This window comes from Buceros rhinoceros, unplaced genomic scaffold (genome assembly GCF_000710305.1).
Source record: "Buceros rhinoceros silvestris isolate BGI_N320 unplaced genomic scaffold, ASM71030v1 scaffold38589, whole genome shotgun sequence".
Taxonomy (NCBI): Eukaryota; Metazoa; Chordata; class Aves; order Bucerotiformes; family Bucerotidae; genus Buceros; species Buceros rhinoceros.
The window spans coordinates 8,720-23,051 of NW_010433937.1; the positions used below are offsets into that span (position 1 = coordinate 8,720).

General features: G+C 43.9%; 1 protein-coding gene across 1 annotated transcript in view; it reads right to left on the reverse strand.

Annotated features, from left to right (window-relative positions):
• ATXN2 (ataxin 2) overlaps positions 1 to 14,332 on the reverse strand; it is a gene marked incomplete at its 5' end in the record, with an annotated part of 42,830 nt that overhangs the window by 8,557 nt on the left and 19,941 nt on the right. The window contains 9 exons of the mRNA XM_010144276.1: positions 6,653 to 6,785; positions 7,348 to 7,532; positions 9,369 to 9,435; positions 10,074 to 10,226; positions 10,343 to 10,406; positions 10,873 to 11,180; positions 11,882 to 11,952; positions 12,588 to 12,695; positions 13,425 to 13,613. Coding sequence (XP_010142578.1) covers positions 6,653 to 6,785; positions 7,348 to 7,532; positions 9,369 to 9,435; positions 10,074 to 10,226; positions 10,343 to 10,406; positions 10,873 to 11,180; positions 11,882 to 11,952; positions 12,588 to 12,695; positions 13,425 to 13,613 — 1,278 coding nt within the window. The remainder of the gene's footprint in view (positions 1 to 6,652; positions 6,786 to 7,347; positions 7,533 to 9,368; positions 9,436 to 10,073; positions 10,227 to 10,342; positions 10,407 to 10,872; positions 11,181 to 11,881; positions 11,953 to 12,587; positions 12,696 to 13,424; positions 13,614 to 14,332) is intronic.

The window sequence follows — 14,332 nt, forward strand, 5'->3', positions numbered from 1 at the left end:
GGTTCAGTGGCAGCAAGTCTGAAATACATGCACAGACCTTTGCTAGTTCAAAAGCAGCATTCAAACTTCAACTCTAGAAATGCAAAATGCTTCCATTCAGCCAGTGCACTTTAGCCAGTGCAATTAATAGCTCGTGACAAGCCAACGAGATCTGTGGGAACAGCAAGGCGGAAGTCGTCTCGCAAAACAGTCGTGAGAAATTCACCTGCTTAGCCAAACTAAAGCACTTTCACCGTGACTTTTGTCAAGAGTTTTTGCCTGTTCATCACAACAGCTCACTATGCACATCAAACAAGATATGGCACGAGGTGAAGAAAAGAAAAAAACCTCCATAAATCACCAATTATCTAACATTTTCCCCCAACTGTCGGTACTCTGGTGATTTTCCAAGGGCCATCTAGTATCCCAGAACGTGCTGAGAAGCTCTAGGGAAGGACAACACAGCCCTGCGTATCTCCTCGCTGCCAAGTAACCTCAGCTCACCCCCGCACAAATACGCCGTTTTTCTCACCCTTTATGCCTCAAGTTCCTCTCCCCCAGGAATGCTCCTTGGGCTAATCTGCTTCACTTCAGCATCTTTTTGATCGAGTCGGTTCCTAACGTGAACTATCAAACTGCACTGACCTTGCAGGGATACACAGGGAAGGTGAGCGAGTCAGTAACACAGTGAGCAACACCATCAGACGGATGGAACCACTCAAGTCAACTCTACAGCAGTGCAACCCGTTTTTCTGAGAGGCAAACGCGTAGCAGTCAGCCACCAAACCCACAGAAGGAGCTGGAATCAAAAGAGGTCAGAGCAGCAGAAACCAAGCAGAACTTCTGGCTGCGAAGGTATTTGCAAAACCCATACAATGCAATTTCGTGTTTGCCCTGGTAGGAATTTCAGGGCTGCCAACAGTGGTCATCGTTGGTCATCGTCCAAAGGTGCACTGAGGAGCCTTTTTCAAGAACTGACCAGGGAACGAAGTTCAGAGCTATTGCCAGACCCAGTAAGATGGTGAGGATAACTACATTTAAAAGACCTGAATGGTAGGAAGCAAAGAAATAGCAAATGTTTCATAATACAAACATTTAAAGAAGCCATTTTTCACAGGTAGAGTGGACTTCACTTAAAAGATTATCCATGAAAGGAACGAGCTTATTCAAGTTATTTCAGTGCACCAAACCAAGACACATGAAAACCGGACAGGTCAACATCCTACACCTCTCGTTAGTGCAGAACCCTTTCTGTACAAGAAACACAAGAAGTCTGTTCCAGAAGAGATTTTTGGAGAATGAGCACTACTCCTCACATCCCTCTTACGTGACCTAACTCAAAAGGACCCCAGAGGAGCAGCTGGCAGAGGCTGCACGGTCTTGCAGACAGCCACAGCAACATCTCACTGCAGGACAGGAGCAAGTACGGAAAGATCCTGAACTGGGAGTCCTCCTTTCCCGGGTCCTGGATGACAGCTACAGTTCATCCCACAACCACACCCCCAAACCCCGCTTCCTCCCACTGCTATGATGAACACCAACACCCAAGGCAGTATTTTTTAGTTTATATGCCTTTCCCAGTACCTAACTGGAGTCCAGGTTAGCTGCTGGGCACTGAGAGCACGGAGCACAGGGGCCCCGCTCCCATTGCTTACACTGGTCACCAGCAGCACCACGCAGGAGCACCAGAGCTAGGTAATGGAACTGATCATGTTCATCTGCCAAGGAGGAAGAGCCCGATGCTGAGCACCGGGCGAGGAGCCCTTGGCCAGTCACTCCCGTTATAACAACAACAAAGCACTTTGTTCACAGCACTCCTTCAGTGGCATCGACGCTTCCTCCACCTCAGCTGTAACTCAAGTTAGTTCCTCCCAGGGGCTCAGAGCTTGAGCCACAGCTTGTTAAGGAGATGAGGCACCAGATACCGCTCCTTTCAGGAAGCCCATTAACTTGCCAAGTTTTAAAAATCCCGTTTGGGCCATGACAGAAAGGGCGAGCGAGGCGGTTCACCCAGGTTTTAAGCAGAGGCAATCCACACGCAGCGCTCACTTCTGGTTGCAGATGGAAGACTGGGTAGGGAAGTCAGAGATTATTCCACATGCAAAATACATTTTAAAAACCCGACAAATCATCTTCCTGTGGTCATATAAATCTGTTCAACAGCTTCATCCCCCCCGCCCACTGAAAAGAACCTTCCTGCGTTTTCCACATACTGGTTTGGTGCAAGGAAACTTGTTCCCTCAACACGTCCCATTCCTTTAACATCTGTTCTTTAGAAAGTGCTTTTCTGTACAATCAAAATTAGTACAAAAAACCCAACTCACTGGCAAAGTAGAAAGAAGGGCCTGTCTCCTTGCTGTATGGTATTTTGGGACATGCTGAATTTGGGAAATAGAAAGGTGAATTAGCCTCTTGCCACGTGCATACTTCCCGTCTGCTGGAAAGGTCAGCGTCATTTCTTATCTCTTTTTTCTTTTTTTTAAATTTTTTTTGAAGATTGTAGAACCATGCAGATGTTTTTATTTACTTAGGTGTTATTAGAGCTGGATAGTTTTACAAATGAATGGAGATGAACCATCACAAGTCTCAAGTAAGCCTTCCTTCTTAACTGTGACACTGAGGTCTTCAGTTCTTAATTAACACAAAAATGAACTTCACGACAATTAATGGTCTATTACAGTCCACTGTAATAAGAAGGTTAAAATGTAATTACACTACACCAGAAACTGGCCCCTTGCTTTTTCAGCTATATCACTGTCATTCTGAACAGTTCCAAGACACCTTTGGTGACTGGTTCACTCTTAGTCCCTGGAGAATCCTCTGAAGTTTATATTATATCCACCATTGTACTACCAGGGGAATAGAATTTACTCTACTGCTGAGACAGAAACCAGATAAAGTTAGAGACAACACCAGACCAGCAAAACATATGCAGAAGGGGAAAGGGGGAGGGAGAACGGGGACAGGAATGAGAGCACAAAAAACAGGAAAATGCATCCGTATAAAACCAAGGTCTGGTTTTACACGAGTTTGGTTTTAAACACAAAAGTGAAGTTTTTCAGAGGATTCCAGTGACCTGAAAACACAGTTCAGCTCCATGGAAAAACTAACACAAGTTCGTTGTCACAGGAACAAATATATCCACCCTTTGCTCAGACAACCACATTTCCTTCTGACAGCACAAGACAAGTTTGGGTCTTTGTGCGACAGACTAAGCAGTGGAACCACAAACCAAGGCCAGCAAACTCCACCAGCCCAAGGAGATTGGTATCAGGGAGACGACACAGAGCCAACACCTCAGAGACAGACGGTACGTTCTGAAACCATCGCGCAGTTTAGCAGGGCAAGAACAACTTCTCCATGTTCAGGTAGGTGCGTGTGGCAGTTAAAGGAGTGTGTCTGCTCTGCTTCAGCAGCACCTGCATCTCAAACTTCCCTTGGCAAGGACATCTAAGAGGCTCATGGCTCCAGAAGTTACGTGTGTAATAGACATTTTTATCGCCTGGCTGGTAGACGGGAAGATAGTTGCTTGACCATTGTCCTTCCCAGCTGTGCTTTGAGGGGAGAACACCCGTGACTGAAACACTCCTCCATCCTATGTTAGGTGGGTCTGCTGGTGACCACGCACTCAGCTGCTCGGCTTCTTCTGAGCTCTTGTCAACAGTGGGTTGTGAAACAGAAGCAGGACACTGTAACGACTGGCAGGGAAATCCCAGAAGTGCAGACACATCCCACTGAACAGCATCAGACAAAAACACTTTTCTTTAAACTGGGAGAGTGCTTATTGACAAGTGTAGGTCACTGCATGTGCTCTGGATTCTGCTAGCTCTTCACAAGACGGGAAGAAAACAACCCCCAAACTTTTGGCTCAGAGGGTGGTTCACCGAGTGCCTCAACAGGCATTTCTCTTCGCTGGCAGGCAGCTACTACTTGCCACAGCCTTTCAACTTGTCCCAAACCATTAGTGAAGATGGAGTTTCAGATCTCACCAGAAAATACTTCACACCTTAAGAGTAGTTTATAAGCAGTGCCCCCCAACCCCCAGAACTCAGCACGGCTGTCCTTGCAGACATCTTCTCTCTACCACATATGCAGGAAAAAAATGAGTGGATTTTGCAAGAATTATGTCAAAGAACGAACAAGTACCTTGAAGGATAAAAGGGCAGTATAGCCCACTGAATCCTCATAGCAATGGGGGATAAAAAGAAATTTAAAGGTAGTATTTAAAAAAAACCCAGCAATTTTAAAGAGCCAAAAGGAAATCTGAGAACTTGTTTGAACAAGTGCTCCAGCAATCTAAAGCAGCAGTGCAGGTTGTTTCTCAGGAAGTTGTTACTCTGTACTTTCCAATTAGTTTTGAGGGAGGACCAGAATCAAAGTGCACTGGCATATTTAGTTCAAAGATACTGGGGGAAAACTTAAGATTCCCAAAACACAGAACAGAAGGTACAGATAGTTTCTTACGGCCACTTGGTCACATGGGAATGATTCCAGCACGTGGTTCTTAGCAACGTACTCCACAAGCAGCTTGGACTGACCACCTGAGCATCTCTACATCACTCCCAAGCGTTCACGTATCGATAAACAGAAGCTGAAGTGAACACGTTATGGATGGACACATTCTGAGGAAACACAATCCGTCTAGGCAAGGTCTTCAAGTACTCAGCACATGGGAGACTTGCAAAAACTGAACTGAGGCAGTGCTGCACTACCTCAGAATCATTTCCTGGGTAGCTAACTCATCGCTTTTCTAGGTTAAGGGCACATTTGAGCCAATTCGTGTTCACCAGGCAATAACCGTGTCTGCATGTGGCAAGAACATGCTCTTAAATAAAGCGTCTCATATGGAGTTCACGATCCAGCTGGATTGAAAGGTTTCAGTAACAAGAATTTCAAGCCCTTGATCATGTATTGGGAAGGGGGAGAATATTTAGAAGTTGCTACTTGAAAGAACATGGGAGGACATGCAATGTCTGTTAAATTAGGTGCTCTTGGAAAAGTAACGTTTAATTACACAGCAGGAAAGAATTCTCTCATTTGACCCAGCTTAGTTGTTTGCACCAGTACGTACTCACATACCTACAGCAGACAAGGTGCAAAACCAACACAAAATGCAATCCAACAGTTGTAAGTTAGAGTGAAAAAACTATAGGGACTCCTGATCAAAGCCAGCCAAGGGAGCGGGCTGGTACTTCGATGCTGGAGAACCCGCTGGTTACAGGAGATAAGGATGGGGCACAATGGGAAACTGCTAGAAGTCACATGCAACCATTCTGAATCAAATCTCAGATTATCTCATGTTCGGTTTTATTTTAATTAGGATTTGAGAGGAGAGTTTTCACCAATAAAGGTCTGAAAGTCTTTGATCATTCACTTCATCGGAATTCTATTTAATCTAACGAAAAGGCAAACAGAAGACCTGTTTACATGGACACCTCAAGCACAAGAGTTGAAAAGATCAAAGTAATACAATTAGCAAGGACCTGTGAGAGAATGACTTAATCTCTGTGAGTAACTTCCATTTCAGCTTCAGCACAAATGAGCCGAAATATTCTTCCTCCAAGGGTCAGAAAAGGTTTCCCTCTATTATTTGTGTTTTAGCTCTGTTACCATACCACTGCAGAGAGCTGACAGGGTGTTCTCAGATGGGCAGGACACAGACTTTTTAAAATCAGGATTAATTTCACACTAGATTTCAGGTTCTGAGCCTTGTGAAGTTTTCGTGACACGTCATGGACTTCCATTGAGCAGCAGTGTAAAACTAAGCACCGGAAAACATACAGAGATGTCTAAAGGTACAGAAAATCTTTTATTAGAATCTAAGTCAGTAATATACGTGACCCAGTAAAAGTCTTCCTCAGATGCTATAACAAGGACTGAAATGCCATGTTTTCAAGAGCCCATCTGCTGTTTTGACATCGTACGACAATTTCCAAGCCTTTGAGCAACCTCGACTCTACCTCTTTCAATCGCACGTTTTGCAGGGAGCTTTTTCCTCCGAATTGGGCATTGATTTATCGTACATTTATAACGCTTTAGAAGGTCTTTCACATTTTACTTTGTAACAAGGTAACCCACATTCTCAGCACTTGGCTGTAAGTGAAACAGGCCCATCTGGTAACGCTGGAGACTAACTGTCAAAGTCAGAGCAATACACGAGCTGTTTCATATACTTATTTTTGACTTACCAAAAAAGAAAGGTAAGCAACACATGTTTTATTTTGTTTTAACAGCAGTGTTCATACTGTTAGTAATGCTAGGAGGATCACAAAGACAGCATTTCACTAGTTGTCAGAACTCAAGTCAAGGTTTGAAACTGAGGTCATCGCCTTGCAATAAAACAAGTTCTAATTATAATCAAGGAACAATCAAGGGATGTTGCGTCAAGAGCATCAAGAGAACTTGGACAAACTTCTTTCAGCAGATATTCTTTAGCAGCTCCCAGGTTGAAATTTCATCTTGGTCACTGGCATCCTACTGAAATCAGCACACTTGAGGTGTCATTTTAACCAGGTGGCTCAGTTTTCAATGCTCTGCTCATCATCTTACGAAATATAAACCACATTTACTGGTGTAAATCTGAACGATACCCACGTTTGAAGCTTGAGACTAAATACATCCCTGCACAACGTAAGAACTTAAAAAGTTACATATAACACAAAACGTTTCCTACCATACATAGCATGCGTCTGTTCATGCGCACCATACTGTGTTGCAGAAGAAGATACTAAACCAGGCTGTGCGTGTGTTGGTGGTGCCATCATTCTAGCGTTGCCCTGTATTACAGGGCTATAAACATGAGGATGCTGCAGTCAACAGAAATAAGAAAACAGACAGTTAATTGGAGGGCTGGCACAAAGGAAATACTGCCTAAACAGTAAGAAACAGTAATAGCTCGGCCCTGCTAAAACGCAGAGCAAACTGAAGGTTTCATACTATCACCGTTACACTCATTTGTTTCTAAAATTTAAGGACATTCTCTGCAGTGGGCTAAAACCTGACCATACCCATTGGCACAACTCATTTTTGCCACTCTAGTAATGCAGTGAGCTGTGTATGCAATTATGTATTTATCCAATTACATATTTATATTTAAAAGCCTTTGAAGTAGGAGTACACCAAGTCGTTTACTTTTAGGAGATGTCCTGGCCATGACCTGAAAGAATTTCTTCAAAGAGCTAAAAAGGCAGTATCAGTAATAAATGCCAACTTCTACACTGCCCTTGTATTTGTTTCAGGCTTTGAAGTACATAACACCACACAGAAACTGCTCAGAGAAACTTCTATGACTGCAGACAACAGGGTACTGAGGGCTGAGCCACTGGGTTGTTTCTGGTTTGTGGTATCGTGAATGTGGAAAGGACTCACCTGAGACTGGTAGTGTGGCACATGCTGCACGAGAGGCTGATTAGGAAACTGTTGGGGACTATATGCAACATATTGTGTTGAATAAGCAGGTGGTGTAGCTACAATTGGAGGGCCTGCTGCTGAGGCAGGATGCATCATGGTGCTCTGATGGTGTTGGTCTTGCCGTTGCTGTGGCATATTTGGTACTACAAAGCAAAGAGAGTGTCATGTTAGAAACACAAGACAAAGAACGACAGATTTCCTGAAGGGTTTTACATTAAAATGTCACTGTGGTCAAGTGGAATATCCTCACCCCTCACCTTTAACCTCATATTAGAGCTCTATCAAAAAGAGGAACAGCGTGAACAAGTGTTCTTCCAAAACCCGACTGATTTTCATCACTGCCTTTGAGCCACGTATATGGCCACAAACCCAGGCCTGCCTTTTTTGTGAAGGAAGGAAGGAAGGCAGAGGGAGAGAAAGACTGCCAAGAATCAGTAACAGAACAGAAAGGTTATATCAGGATGCCTACATTAACCAAATTTGATCCTGTCCCCTTCAAAAGGCTTAATTCACCCTCTGCGGGAACTACTCAGCCACTGTTCCATCAACTGTTAGAATTACTTGTGCTTATGGCTGAGGAGAGCAGAATAAAGGTCTCCACGCAGCCACAATTCAAGGTATTCACATCTTTTAAGCTCGGTGCTACCCCTCAGGATAGCAGAAAGAACTCTGAGGCCACAGTCAACACTGAAGGGGACAAGTCAACCTAGAAGAAGAGGAGGAATAGGAATCAGTAGAGGGAAGAAAGATTAAGAGAGCAGAGCACCGTAGTGTGGGGCCTGAGCTACCCTGGTAAGATGACGAACCGAACCACAGCAGCAAGGCACTCAGAACAAACTAGTTCACCTACTAAGCAACAGGGCATGAGAGTTCGAGGTGAGCTCCAGCTCGCTGCAGTGAGACTGCGACTAGGAACTACGCTAACTCAGGCACCTGTAACTCCACTGCAGCGTGCCACGCAGACAGACCCCTTAGGGAGAGGAAAGGAGGGAAACGTTGAAGATGTCAGTAAATTCACTCAGTGATGACTGTATTTACACTGCAAATCAACAACAGAAAAAAGTATGAGTCCACAGCAATGTATTTCTGATTAAAACCATCGGTGTTACCCACCAGATTTCCTAGGTCAGGCCACAGTAAAGTCAGTGTGTTTTAAAACAGAAATACATTGCAGGTTTTTGTCTTCCCTACATGCATAAAGGCTACTTGTTGCTTTCTAAACAGCAGAATGGCTCTTTTAAACAATTTCCTCCTCCAGTGACTGGAGCTGCAGTGCTGGAACCTATCGTCACGAACCACTGTCCAGAACTGCGAGAAAGCACGCACTGTGTGGAGCCCGAGCGTTCGCCGAAACACAGCTATTGAAACAAGACCATCATTTTTCTGCCCCTCGGCTGCACTGCGCAGCAGCGAGTGCCTCGTGCCACACATGTGTCCGGCTCCTCAGCCACAGGTGTCACTTGTGAAAAACGTGGTATTGTCAGTCCAGCTGGTCAGTGACTGCTGCAGCAGGAACACAGAAGGACAGACTGGAACCAGCAGTCAGTTCTCTCCAGGAGAGCAGCACAGCACGCTCTTTCTGAAGATTCTGCTTGCTGACAAAAAAGTTCTCTATAAAGGCACATGCAGGGTTCTACTGTAAACCAGTACAGAAATCCAGCACAGAAAGCTTCCTTTAAACAAACCCGTAATATTATGAAATACAGGAGACAATCAGTTCACCCTAACGCTCCCAGTAACAGAGACGTTCCTCTCTCTGTCAAATCAGGTTCCAAACCAAGTCACTCCCTGTTACTCAAACTATTCATGTTCTGGCTGAATTTGTGTATCTAGAAATGCATCAGTATTTCCACCTACTTCCCTTCGCTGAAAATAGCATTTAAAAGATCAAACTAACATGGGTTAGGAAACACACAAACATTTGTCATTTATTCATGCTGCATGCAGACTAAGAACCAAACAGGCAGTATTATTCTCACCTTTACCTGCTCTATATGTCTTGGCTTGGTTCACTGGCATGGGCGTCATGGGAATAGGATACAGAGGCTGAAAGAGAAGGAGGAGGTGAAGCTATGATATTCCTTTAAAAAGAGAGTGTGTGGTGGGGTGGAGGCCCCACTCCGCTTTGATGTGTTTTACCCTGTTACGTTACACAGTTCAGTGAACTCTGCCTCACCCGTGAGATTTGCTTGGATCACTGTGATTATGTACGAGCAACTCAGGCCATGTGGTTTGCAACAACCAGTCAAGTAACGCTACTTCAAGGAGGAGTAAATCAGACAGCTCTGTAACAGAGTTCCATTTAAACACTAGTAATCCCTACAACCACCAGAACCTTTGGGACACAGTGGGAAGCTACTGACGAAGAAAAGGTTACTTAAAACTTTGAGTGAGACTATGCTTGGAGGACTGGGGAGGAAGTCTGTCCAGATTAACAATAAATGTAAGAGCTGTGGGCATTTACAAGTGGTTGAGAATATCGGAACATCTAGATTGAGGGAACACGGGGAAAAGTCAGTATTTACACAGCTGAAACTTAACAATGATGTAACTGTGGCAGTATTTACACGGGTAACACAAACTGTGCCATTTCACTGTTTTAACTCCGACCTCCCAAGCCTCCTCAACTCACTGACAACCAGCTGAAACGCATTCACCAGTCTGCAGCACGTGCTGCACTTTACCTGCACGCCTGGACTCACTGGAACCGGGTACATCATATTTGGTGCAAAACAAACAGGCTGAGTGTACACTGGGGTTGGCTGCTGATGACCCACCATGGAGGGGCTGGGTTGAGCTTGCGGACGAGGGGAGGTTGGTGTAGTAGAAGGTTTCGGCTGCAAACAAGAGTTCAGCAATGGACAGCCAAGATTAGCTTGATTAGCCTCCAAGGAAAAGGGTTGCTTATAAACATCTACTCAAAGGCAACGCCGAACAGTATCAAATCACTTACTTGAGCAAAAGATCGCGGGTTGAACTCTTTTGCATTAGGATTAAGGGTTGATTTTCTAACTTGCCTAAACGTAAAGAGAAAAAATTATGGTCAACATTATTCTTTCATGAGCGTATCTGCAGAACTCCTCAACAATTAAAAACCGTAAAGAGATCAAACATCTCATTTCCAGCTGTGAGTCAGATTTTTAAGCACTCAAACAACACATGTCATGCAAAAAGCCACTCTTACTGTATTTATCTATACAAAAGTTTTCCTGGTGTTGATACTACTGCTCAGATGAGCCAGGAAAATGTTTAGATAAGCATTTAGATACAAATGAGGCATCAACAGGACCAGAGTCCTATGGGCAGCCCCGCCACTGACTCACGAGGTGACTTTTGGCGCAGTCACTTCTCCTGTGCTCTTCTCGGCAGCGCAGAGCTCTTACAGCGGCCACACAAACAGTGAGACACCACACATTCGTACCGGCTTTTTCTGCAAATGGCTCATTAACAGACATGCTTATTCTAAAAGGCATAATTACTCACTCAGAAGTATCTTTCTTCTCCTCTTTATCCTCTTTATCTTGTTTACTTCCAGGCCCAGATGTCTGTACACCTTGTGAAGTTACCTCAGGCCCTCGCTTTTGCTCAGAACTATTACTTATTGAAGGAGAAATACTCGGACTATTAGGTTTGCTACTGCCACCATTAGAGTTAGTATTACTGCCAGTTTCTATGATAGATTCTTTAGGGGTTGAGTCTGTCTTTTCTTTAACTACATCTCTTGACTTTTCACCTTCTCGGGTTTTGTTTAGCAGCTGATCCACTGCATCTGAAGAGGAACTGGACTGTAACTGAAAAAAACCCAAGGAATATATTCAGTAAATTGGAATACCCAACTAGGGAGAGACAATCTAACACACATCACATACCCAGAATAAAATACAGTCCCACAGGCCTCAGTCATCTGGAAATGACCTTTTAAAACATACATTTCCATTTCTGCTAGAGAAGAAATCTGTGAACGCTGACAATGTCTTAAGCCCACACTGTGAAAGAAGCTATTCAGCGACTCAGCTGACCTATATGTTGATTAGGAAGTGACAGGAAAGCTGAAGACAACCCTCTGGGCTCATCCCCCTGTGTGCTTTAACACTTGCAAAGCTAACCTCATTTAATAAACCATTATAAGCAGGAAATAAGTAATCTAAGTTCTTCAGTTTTCCCCAGCAAAACCCTTCATTTAACTTTGAAGCAGCTCTTCTATATGGAGCATAAATGTGGTAATTAATTGTTCCTAACAATCAGACAGGTTTCAAGTCCTATTTTCAGTGCACAGTCAACAGGCACATTTACACGTGAGACAACTGTACCAGCCAGAGTCAGCACTGACTTTATAGTATCTAGCATGAATTCTTACAGGATTTTCCTAAATTAAGCACGAGTAGTAAGGACCTGTTTTCCTGTTAAGACATGCGATGTATTCAGTTCATTAAAACAACCTGGATGTGCCGGAGAACTATGATACCTTGAGTTAACACACAGAGAAACTTACCCTAAAGTCATTCTTAAATTTCTTTAAATCATCAATCTGTTTTCTATGTTCTGAAACAATTGGAGATACACCTGTCGAACAGAAGACCAACACTGTCCAAACATTTCTAATACCAGTTTTACAGACAACCCTTACATTTCTAAATATGACAAGAAAGGGAACGTTTTCATAGCTAGAAATGAAATACAGTGGTATCATTTTATCTGGTCTAATTCCATGAACTACGTGTATGAGCACACACAAAGACTGTGAAAACCGGCATTACATAACTGACATATCTACAGTGCAAACGCATCACACCAAGGCAGGAGCCCCGAGGTGCAGGGACTGTAGAACTCAGCTGAACACAAGGAAGCATCCAGTAATACTCTCAAAACGTAACATGCCAGCGTTTCGAGAGACAGCAGCTAAAGGTGAAACGCCCATCCAGGTTAACAACATGGGAGGATTTTTTGGAGAACAGAAGGAACCAGCAATGCTGCAGAGAAAGCCGGGTTTAAGGTGTTAACAGGAAGGAGTACAGTTATTTTTACAACTGAAGCTGAGGACCATGATGCTCAGAAGTATTGTGAGCGCAGTTCTAAGTAAAAACATTCATTCAGGCCAAAGAGAGCTAAAACCAGCTTTGTGAGCAGGAAAATGAAAAAGGCTCAGTGCTTGGAATCCCTACATTACTCAAAGAGATACAAAAGCTTTTCATACAAACCTTTGTTTTCAGGTTTAGGAAAACTAGGAGAAGTCTCACTTGGCTTTATATTCTCCTTGTTTCCAGTTGCAGAATTTTGCCTCTGGTCCTGAAGCCTAGTATCTTTAGCTAGAAAAGAAATTGCTAAAGTTACTCTCTTAGACACAACTCAAACTGACCAAAGAGAGACGGCAAGATAGAAACAGAGAGGGATTTGACTGTGTTTAGCTTACAAAAGAAAAACCCCAAGTTACTCTTTTTCTGCTACCTAGTTTGGGCCTAGAGGGTTATTCCCTCCACCACCCACTTTCCTGCCCTCCTGTCTTCAAGCCAAATGACAAAGTCCCAAACACATCTCTCTCATCATACATAGACCCTTACCTAGACTAAAAAAAACTATATATAATCCAAGAGCAAATTACTTGCAATAGTCCAAGCTCTTCATACAGAACGCTACAACGATCTGAGAGTTCTTAGGCATTTGGCTGTGCTCCTGAACGTTGGGTTGTTTTCCCCTTCCTTTTGCTATGCTCAAAATATTCTTTGAAACCAGTGGCCTACATTTCTTTAAATTAGAAAACGGCCAGGAACTCAGTTTGGCAGAAAACATAATCCTCAATTAAGGGTAACACCTATAAGCCCACAGCCCTTAAAGGGCAGAAGAAATTAAGCGCACAGACTTAGCAAAAAGGCTCTCCCTAACCGCAGCTTAGCAGCGTGAGAAAAGGAGACCTCACTACACAGATAAACACATCAGAAGTTTTGCCGTCGTTTAGAAAGCAGCTTTGCTCTTCGATTGGCCTATCTGTTGTCGGGGAGCGGGGAAGGGAGCACTGGCAAGCTGGCAGGGTACCTCACCTTCGCTGGAAGGGGTCACTGCTCTGTTGGAGGCAGGGCTGGCAGGTGTAGGAGAGGCAGCTGGAACAGGCATGGCAACAGATTCAGTGGGAATGGTCCCGGGCTGGGGAGAAGGCAGAGCCGGGCCCGTGGGAGTGCTGCTCTGCCTCGGAGACCTAGGCCTGTGTGTTTTAGGGGATAATCTCGGAACTAGAAACAAACAGGAAAAAATAGTTATAGGGTAAGTTTCCTCATCTGCTCAGCAGCTTACTTATCTTTAAAATGACTCAAAACATGCTTTAAAATACTTAATGGAGCATTATAGAGTAAGTGAAAACCTGTTTACCTTTCAGGTACATCTCCTAGTTCTCTACAACGCAGCATTTCAGCTAAGTGGTGCCATCTTTCTGCAGACTGTCCCCTAACATATATCACTGCCCTGCAATCCCACCCTGAAACTGCACTATGCTCCCTGGCCCCCCAGTAGCCCAGCTACAAAGCTCACATTAACACAGTTTCAGGCAGAACAGAAAAGGTGGTCAGGTCTCTGTACAGATAGATGTAAAACATTTCTAAAAGGGCTGAACTATCACATCCATTTTACAGCGTCCTCTTTTAGAGGTTTGCCAGCTGGAAAAAACCCAACATATTTCCGTAAAAGAAGATTTTTTGATGTTTTTTGTGCCCCTGTGTTAAAGCAGCAAGGAAAGTTGTATATTCTTTAAATGCTAAGTGGTACCTCCTGCTTCCTGCTCATCCCACTGTGGCTAGGTAGTTGCTTTATGTCACTAGCTGACTTCAAGTGAGTGAGGAGAAAGAGTGATTAAGTCGTTTAACAGTCCTACTTGCACGGTAATAATATATCAAGTGGGGAGTGGGGAGGGAAGGTGAATCAGAGGTCATGCCAGAACAGGAGTTTACATCTTTTC